This window comes from Lolium perenne, chromosome 6 (genome assembly GCF_019359855.2).
Source record: "Lolium perenne isolate Kyuss_39 chromosome 6, Kyuss_2.0, whole genome shotgun sequence".
NCBI classification, from domain to species: Eukaryota; Viridiplantae; Streptophyta; class Magnoliopsida; order Poales; family Poaceae; genus Lolium; species Lolium perenne.
Window position 1 is genome coordinate 65,969,384 of NC_067249.2, and position 9,887 is coordinate 65,979,270.

The following is a 9,887-nucleotide window of genomic DNA, read 5'->3' on the forward strand; positions in this document are numbered from 1 at the left end:
GTATACTAGCATTAGTTTAGAAGTACAGTTGTGTTAGTTTCTGAGCCCCACTCTCTGCGTTCTGTCTTCTGCGGCGAACTATCGTCACCAGTTTGACATTTTTATTCTCCATGTAAGGAGGAGAAATGAGGCTTGGTAATGGTAGTCAATGTCATACCAACATAAGTGAAGAAAATGCCAAGCAAATGTTGCTCAATGTTCTTTGTGTGTAGGTGATAGGTTAACCTTAGATATGTTAATTCCTTGGTACAATTTGCAAAACAGGAGCATGTACCTTGTTAAGTTATCAAACACTATGGTTGTGACACTGTATTCCCTTATAAACCTCATGTTTCAAAAAGTCGGGTGCACGTAGATCATGCATCCTTACAACAACAACAACAAAAAAGTGTCCGTGCACACTCGAGGGCAGATGCCAAAGTAACATAGCTTGGTAAACTAATCTTGTTGATTCATCGCAAGACAATACATACGCTACTTATCTTGATCCTTACCGTGCAAAAAGATAAAGTAATCTTCCTCAGATGCGAAAATCGATTCTCACAGGGATCGGAACACAAAAGTAATAACAACACAAGGAGGGGAAAGCTGCCGTGAGCGGTGACGCATGCTCTTGCCGAATTCTGCGCTGCAGTCCGAATCCAGATATCCACCCCACGGTATAGGAACCAGACAGCGACGACTATTCCTCTTCTGGTAGTGACCACTGAAAGTGACTCGACAGTCAACGTTCTGGAGATGCACACCTGTGGGCAAGGGCACCGCGTGTCCCCGTCATTCTTTGCTCGCCTCAGCACGCACGTTCGCACCTGGGGCTGGAAGCTTGCGTCAAGCGTACGTGAACAGCGGCTTTTTCTGCGTCAAGCGTACGTAGCTTCGCCCGTGCTTCGATCGCCAGCGGCAACTGGAGAATGTCCCAGGTGTGAACAGCGGCAGAGGAGGAAACTGAAACAGTGACTGTTTCATGAACAGGTATGACTTGGAGCTCATCGGATGCGGCCGGCGGGCAGTAACCGTCCGTCGCAGGTAAAGATTTCTCGCCGGAGACGGGAGTCGCGTAGTCGCTTCGTTGCCTTCTGGATCGATCAACGGAGCCAAATTACCGGTCTGGCACGTTGGGTCGCTTCGACGGGGTCACATTCTCGCAGCAGGTAACCGGGAAACCGGTGTACTTCGGCCGGCCGAGTGTTTGTTATTTTTATTTCCTTCTTTTATGGTAACCTCCGGAAAGTACCATGTGCACATGAGCACATGTGCTGCTTGGACTTTTAGATTTTTAAAATTTTTCAAAACCTTGCTCTTTTATGTTTTCAAAAATTATGGTATTAAATATGTAGATAGATTTAGACACGAGGAGTGTAGTCAAAAAAGTCTCATTAAAAAATACTTTGTACTTTGGAAAATACAAAAAAGACAAATTTCTGATTATAAATATAAATAGTAGTACAATTGTACGTATATTTTGTCAGTTTACTGTCAGAAATTTGTCTTTTTTGCATCTCCCAAAATATAACGTATTTTTTGACGAGACTTTTTTGATTCCAATCCTCGTATACACATCTATCTACATATTTAATGTCAAAATTCTTGAAAGCAGAGAAATATAAGAATCTGAAATTTTCAAAAATTCAAAAGTGAAAGTAGTAGTAGTAGTAGTAGTAGTAGTAGTAGAATGTTCATATTTATCACATGGTACACGTGATAAGCTACTTTTAAACAAACAAAAAGAATGTTTATATTTTTTAAATAGATTAAACGTAAATGTGAAAAAAGGTTGAAAAGATCGATTGTGAAAATAGACAGGAGCATAAGAATAATGCCAGGGGAGTAACTTGGAGCACAGCCGATTTGATAAAGTCACGACAATAGAATGGTTATTTTGATGGGTCTGATGTTCACTATATATAGCTCTACATTTTACATTTCATTTTGCATTTTCTAAGTTGACTGAAATTTTCTTCTAACAAGTGTGGCTGCACTTGAGTAAAAAGGGGATTTAGAACTAGATAGTTATAGTTGGTTCTCAATTCTTTAAGGCGATCAAACCCTAGCTACACCCGTGTTGCCGCGAAACCGATCTCTCCCTTCACCTTGCCCCCCTCGTCTTAATTGCCGCTAGCTCTAGGCCGGCTGGGTAGCGATGGAGCCTCTGAGAAAAGAACCTTCCCCTATCTTTCCCTCTAGTCTCTAACCTATGCTCCCCCGGCTTCTCTCTCCTTTGTGGTTGCCAGTGTGGTGTGCTGCCTTCTATTAGGTTTTCGCACGTCAAGGTACATGCCTTGTCGATGGTCTGGATACGCTCGCTTTCGAGCTCTGATCTATCGAGATCATAGCAATGTAGGGGATCTTTGTTGATGTCTTGGACATAAGCAAGAAGGGGCCTCACGTTTTATTGTCGCACATGATTTTTTTATGCCACGGCTCTCGATCCAGGAACCATTGGTGTCAACTTGGCTCTAAGAATGATTTGTAATACATTGTCTCCCATATCCCGTCCGTTCTATCTTAGTAGGAACGATTAGACTAGTACCTGACGCGGGATCCCCGCCATCACTTTCTAGCATGCTACCCCTCAATCCACCTTGTCACTAGCCACCCTTATGCTGATGACATGTATATCCTCTTTCGTCTCTGCTTCCTCCTCTCGTTTTTGTGCTCACATGCATTTTCATGTCTGCCCATTGTCACACCAATGTAATCGTCTCCCCTCATCTTGTGCCGACACAGACGGCAGCCCGATCTCTCTTGTTTTGTTGTTGAGCTCGTCCATGGTAAATTTTGATACCCCATGTGGCCTCGTTTGTTGCTTCTCTTACTGTTGGCATGCCACAATGTGTAGTCTCTGCCGCCTTCCTATATTAGGCTTAATGCAAAAAAGTGGTGTTGATTTGAGTGAAAGTCATCCTTTACAGTGCTTGTTTGCAAAATGTACCTCACTCTCTAGTTTCATGTTCGATACTCTTGGATATTGTCGTTCTCTAGTCACTCTTCTCCATCCTTTGAGGGAAACCGAGGGCATTGACAAAGAGTGCAACCATATATCCATGTTAGGTTGGTTTGATGAAGACTAACAAACCTTACTGTTCAACTCAAATTCGACAATCAAGAGCTTGTTCCATTTGGGAGTAACTTTAGGGCTCATTTTATTAATAGGATTTGTACAGGACTTGCATACAATTTTTCTATACAAGTTGTTTGATTTATAAGAACCTGTCCCATAGGAACTAATCCTATGAATCTTGTACTTAGTGAATCATATACGAAAAAAATTTAGGTCATACCTAATGAATAATTCCTTTGCTACAATCAAACACACTTTGTCTCCCTACAGGATGCAGGTAGGCATGCCATCTCAATTCTACGCTCTTCCCACTTCTATGTTTTTCCTATCTTATAAATCAATTGAGTCCTTAGACACGAGTTTTTTCCCTCTTTATTTGCACTTCTATTTAGAGTGTTTGTTTTTTTGTAGCCTCCACGGTTGAGTTGCTTACTTGTATATGCAGTAAAGTGTATCCTTGTAATTGCATTGTGAGTTTACGCAACAACAAACATGAGGATCCTTTGTGCCCATATTTTCAGGAAAAATGCAGATTTGCCATCAATAATTTTTCTATCTGGAGAGACAGGATAATATACACAAAAGATTAACAACTCAAGAAACAGTTTTGTGCATTCCGGTTGTCTTGTACCTATTGCATCATACACACCCTGGGAGGTATATATTTACAACCTATTTCCCGGAAATTTTTTTCATGTCTACTAAATCTACTAAAACCAATTAAATATGTAGGCTTATTAACCTCATATAAAATGGTTCAGAAAAGGACCCCAAAAAAAAAGAACAATGCTATCTAGCTATCTCTCGTGCAGGGATGCTTTCACTCAGCCATCTCCTGAATGATGCTCAGAGCCCGCTTCAGCCGCGACCGTTCGGCGAGCTTCTCGTCTCTCTTCTTCGCGGGACTTATCGACAGCACCAACTCCCCGAGCGTCCGCTCGTTAACCTTCTGGTTGAACAGGACGTCTTCGCCGGCTTCCGGCTCCCGCTCTTGCATCGGCACGACGCGCACCTTCTGGTTCTTGCCGGCACGCCGTTGCGGCCTCTTGGTCGCGAGCGCCGCGCTAGCGCGCACGGCCAGCGCGGCCATGTCCGCGCTCGACAACGGTCGTCCGAGCACCGCCGCTGGGAGCAGGAAGTATATCTGCCCCGGCTGGAGCAGCTCGCCGGCGGCAAGCGCCGGTGGGGGCTCGTTGAAGTAGAGGTCATCGGAGTTGCACACGAAGAAAGAGCAGACGGCGTCGCCGCCGAGAACGTCGGAGACGGTGACGCGGGGGCTGGCCGGGAGCTCCTTCAGCGAACCGTCCGCGGCGATGATCCTGACCGGTGCCGGCTGGTGCGCCTGCTGCGAGAGGCTGCTTCGGTGGTTGAAACAGCTGGAAAGCTTGGCTCCCATGGAATCTTTGCTTTTGTATACTGTGAGTGGAAGTGTTGATGTTCTTTTCAGTTCGTTGGAACTTGGATGTGGAGATTAAAGGGATGGTGGTGTATATATAGAGGTAGGTGGTGAGAATCAGAAAAGAGACAAACAAAAAGGAGGCATGACTTATCACTTCGACCCCCCGCTTCTTATCCAATTGTGTGAATGCACACGCACTAACTGAAATTTGCTGAAGGAATTTCAGCTATGTTTTGTGAGCAGATGTGACACTTGTGAAAATAGGGTTCTCAAAATCTTTAAAAACAGAGAAACATATATTCCATGAGGTATGGACATCAGACATTCCGATTGTAAAATCCCGTAATGAGCAACTACATCAAACAAACAACAAAACCTCCTCGCTAATGGGGACCTTAAACATGCGTTCGAAGTTGTAGTAAGGTCTCTAAAGTTAGAGATTGGTCAACTGGTAGCGATGTTGTACGGGACAAGAACATTCATCCACCACGTTGGTGGTGATCTCGCCGGTGGCGTTGAGGTGGGGGGAATGGTTTTGTCGCTACTACAATGGTGTGGTGGATTTCATTCAGTCTACGCGTGTTACAGGTTTAGTGTCAGAAAATTTAGATCAATTTAAGAGTTCGGTGAGGCATTAGTCCTTAGGGACACGTGCACGAAGACTTCCTGAATGCTATTAACATTGTTAGGCCGACTCCGTTAGGGGAACGGCGACATAAGCGCCCTGGCGATGGTAGTGATCGTTGGGTGGTCTAAATACCACTACTAGGAAAAAGGCTATAGTTGGAGGCAGTAGGTACCGGCGCACCACCAAGGACGTGCGCCGGTGACAAGTGTTGCCGGCGCACCTCTTTTCAGCCGCGCCGGGGATGCGGGCCTTCTGCCGGCGCACCAGGGGAGCAGGCTCGCCGGCGCTATTTCCTGGCATGGCCCCGGCCGATTCGGGCCAGGCCCAAGAATCATTGCCGGCGCACCGGCCCAGTGGTGCGCCGGTGGAAAAGTTGCTATTGCCGGCGCACCCCTGGGCTGGTGCGCCGGCAATGATTCTTGGGCCTGGCCCGGGGTGATATAGCCGAAAAGGCTATGTGCTGCCGGCGCACCCATGCCCTGGTGCGCCGGCGAACTGGCGATTATTTCTGCTCAACAACCACCCCCACTACACTACCACTCCACACTCCTCCACACAACCCGACCCTTCTCCCAACCCACCTATTTTTTGCCCATGTCTATCCCAAATTTAGCCAATTTGACCAAACAAAATCATATTTTTTTACCAAATCTTCCCTTCCTACATGCATCTCCCACACCCCCCTATGTAGATCTAGATCTACTATCCCGCATTGACCGCTCAATCTAGATCTAGATCTAGAAAGTCGGCTTCCATACGCCGTGGTAGCGGCGCGACGTCTCGATCTTGTTGACGAGTATATCAAACCAATAGGTGATTAATGAACAAATTGAGGAATGAAATCAACGTATATTGGACATTAATTTGAAGCAAAGCTCGTGTGTGGCATATATATATATGTTGTGTTTGTGCTTGTGCTTGTGTGTGTTGGCGTTGAAAATGAGTTGCCAACGTTGCGCCGAAATGTTGATTCTTTAAGTTTCCGTTTCGGCACATTTACAGCGCTCCTATGTCCTACCGTGTAGGAAGGTCATGCCGAAATTTTCCGTGAAAACTACCGACGGATGCATGGTTCTAATCAATTATGTAATCTTACCATGCGCGATAATGGTTATCGAGATGAGTGAAAGCATCGTGATGAGATATCTGAAACACGCGATCATCGACATGTATGAAAATAACCGCACGGAGGTATTGTGTCCGTGCGGAGATGCAAACGAGGGAAATGGTTTGACCCGTATTCGGGCAAATTGCAGGGGCACCTGCTCACTAATGGTTTCATGCATGGACACACTCAATGGATGAGTGATGATGGCGCGAGAGGTCAATGGGGCGACGGCAGCAGGTGGTAATAATGGCCGGCAAGAAGGAGGGCATCATGATATTGATGACGATGAAGAGCTTGTCGCACAGGACGATAACCTTGACGACGACAATAACCTTGACGACGACGAAGAGGTGCCGCTAGCTTCAGTCGTGCGGGACCCTCATCTTCAAGATCTGCTTCTCGAAAGACGAAAGGCGCCAAGCGGAAATCAAAGCTTGAGCAACTCGAGATAGACTCGAATACTCCGTTGTACGACTCAGGTCGCGGGTTGGGGAGTCTCGCTTGAGAGTAGCTCTCGATGTCGCAGATGAAGGCGAAACACGGATGGACGGACACAAGCGTCGACGACATCCTGGAATACGTGAAAGATCTCCTTCCTGCCGGGAACACGTGTCTGGTAGTCTAGGCGAGGCCAAGAGAATCACGTGCCCTCTCGACTTACCCCACGAAAAGTATCACGCTGCATCAACGATCGTATCATGTATCGCAAGGAGCACATGGACAAGACCAAATGTCCTGTGTGTGAAGCTGAACGGTACAAGAAAGGGAAGAAGAAAGCACCTCGGAAAGTTGTGTGGTACTTCCCGCCGCCCCGGCTTCAACGGTTCTACGCGGACCGCAAGGAAGCAAAGCTCATGCGCTGGGCACGCGAAAAGAAAGGAGGCAGTGTGAATGATAAAAGTGCGGATTGAGCACCAGTGCTGACGCACCCTTCGGATGCAAGCCAGTGGAAAGCATTAGACAATGAATTCAGAAGTTTTGGGGCAGATCCCGTAAACATCGGGTTGGGTGCGAGCACGGACGGATTCAATCCGTTCGGAAACCGAGCAGCACACATAGCACATGGCCCGTGTTTGTATGGATCTACAACCTCCCGCCCTGGCTGTGCATGAAGAGGAAGTACATACAGATGAGTATGCTAATTCAAGGGCCGACACAGCCAGAAACGATATCAACATGTATCTTGAACTATTAAAGGAGGAGCTTGAAACGTTGTGGGCGGAGGAAGGGTAGATACATGGGACGCCGTCGCAGAAGAATATTTCCCTTTGAGAGCCGCGTTGATCACGACGGTGCGGGACTACCTCGGATACGGTTACATTTCGTGCCGGGTGTGCCATGGACACAAGGCATGTGTCGTGTGCATGGAAGAGACGATGTTTTTGCAGCTTGGTAAGGATCCCGGCTCTTCGAAAACGGTTTACATGGGGCATCGAAGGTGGCTACGAGAAGACTGACCCGTGGAGAAAGCGTGGAGATCTGTTCGATGGTACAAATGAACCCGAGGACCTCCACGTAAGAAGAGCGGCGAAGAGATCGATACATTACGAAAGGTTGGAAGGAGTGCCCTGCGCCGGGAAAGATTCGTCAAAAGCACGGAGAGAAGAAGAAGAAAAAGGAAACGACGCCGCTCATTGGTGTATGGAAAAGGAGGTCCGTGTTTTGGGACTTGCCGTCTTTGGAAAATTCTCGATACACCTCCATCGCCTTGATGTCATGCATATTACAAAGAACGTGTGCGAGAGCTTGCTTGGCACTCTTCTCAACATGCCGGACCGGACCAAAGATGGGCCGAAAGCAAGACACGACCTGAAAGTTTTGGGCATCAGGGAAGAGCTTCAGATCCCGCCGGCCCAAGAGGGACAGTCGGAGGAGGAGGCGGACGGCGGTCGAAGCGCAAAAGGATTAAGCAGCCGGACTATTACTGTCCCCTCCTGCTTCACTTTTAGTCCGGCCGAGGTCGATCAATTTTTCAATTGCCTTCTAGGAGTCGAGTGCCCTTCGGTTACTCCGGGCTAATAAGCGGATACATGGACCCCAAGAAACGAAACTTCAGCGGCATGAAGTCTCATGAGCATCACGTGATGATGACGCAGATTCTTCCGGTTGCAATCCGAGGTATAATGGATGACCATGTCCGTGCAATGCTGATCGGGCTCGTAACTTCTTCGACGTCATAACTCGGAAGTCGATAAGCGTGAAGAAACTCGCAAGGCTCCGGGGAAGAGATCGTGGTGATCCTATGTGAGATGGAGATGTACTTCCCGCCTGCATTCTTTGACGTGATGGTCCATCTGTTGATCCATATCATGGATGATATCGTCAGTCTAGGGCCGGCATTCTTACACAACATGATGCCGTTTGAAAGAATGAATGGGGTCATTAAAGGATACGTTCGTAACAGGTCACATCCGGATGGAAGCATCGTCCAGGGCTGGCTCACCGAAGAGTGCATCTCTTTCTGCACGAATTATCTAGACATCGAGGACCCTGTTGGTTTGCCTCAAAACAAGCACGTCCGCAGGTTCGAGGGAGTAGGCCACAAAAATGGAAGGAAGGAACTGCACGTGCACATGTCTGGTCGGACTTCCGACTTTGACAGGGCCAACTTAGTAGCGCTACAACACATTGACTTGATCGATCCTTGGTTGAAAGAGCACAAAACCATGATAGAGAACAGTGGCAAGCCGATGATGACGGAAGCAGAAATATACAGAGAGCACAACTCCTCTTTCGCGCGCTGGTTCAAAGACCACATTGATGCTAATCCCCCACCAATGGATTCTGACAAGGATAAACTAGTATTGGCCTTGTCACATGGCCCCGCGCCCAACATCATGACTTACCAAGCGTACGATATCAACGGGTACACATTCTACACGGAAGAAAAAGACAAGAACAGTGTTTACCAGAACTCAGGGGTAACGATGGATTCCTGGACGGGTGACGTAAAGACTAGATACTACGGAAGAATCGAGGAAATCTGGGAGCTTAACTACGCTGGGGAGAAAGTGCCGATGTTCCGTATCAGATGGGCTAAGAGCGTCAGAAAAGAAGACCGGTATTTCACCACCATGTTTCTACCCGAAGCCAACAAATCAAAGTCCACGAACGCCACCGCGCAGAATGAGCCATGGGTACTGGCAGAACACGTGCACTGATACGTCTCCGACGTATCGATAATTTCTTATGTTCCATGCCACATTATTGATGTTATCTACATGTTTTATGCACACTTTATGTCATATTCGTGCATTTTCTGGAACTAACCTATTAACAAGATGCCGAAGTGCAGTTCTGTTTTCTGCTGTTTTTGGTTTCAGAAATCCTAGTAACGAAATATTCTCGGAATCGGACGAAATCAACGCCAAAGATCTTAGAATCCCCGGAAGCATCCAGAACACACCAGAGAGGTCAGAGGGGGGCCACAGGCCCACCAAACTACAGGCTGGCGCGGCCAGAGGGGGGCCCGCACCGCCCTATAGTTTGGCCCCCCTGTCAGCCCTCCTGCGCCGCCTCTTCGCCTATATAAAGCCCCTGGATCGAAAACCCTGAGGCGTTCGACGAAAACCACAGAAACCTTCCAGAGCCGCCGCCATCGCGAGGCCAAGATCTGGGGGACAGGAGTCTCTGTTCCGGCACGCTGCCGGAGCGGGGAAGTGCCCCCGGAAGGCTTCTCCATCGACACCGC

General features: G+C 47.6%; 1 protein-coding gene across 1 annotated transcript; it reads right to left on the reverse strand.

Annotated features, from left to right (window-relative positions):
- Positions 1 to 3,655: 3,655 nt before the first annotated feature.
- Positions 3,656 to 4,532, reverse strand: LOC127307539 (uncharacterized). Its single transcript, XM_051338260.2, has one exon. It carries the CDS (start codon positions 4,455 to 4,457, stop codon positions 3,882 to 3,884), a length of 576 nt encoding a protein of 191 aa, XP_051194220.1. The 5' UTR covers positions 4,458 to 4,532; the 3' UTR covers positions 3,656 to 3,881.
- Between the last annotated feature and the right edge of the window lie 5,355 nt (positions 4,533 to 9,887).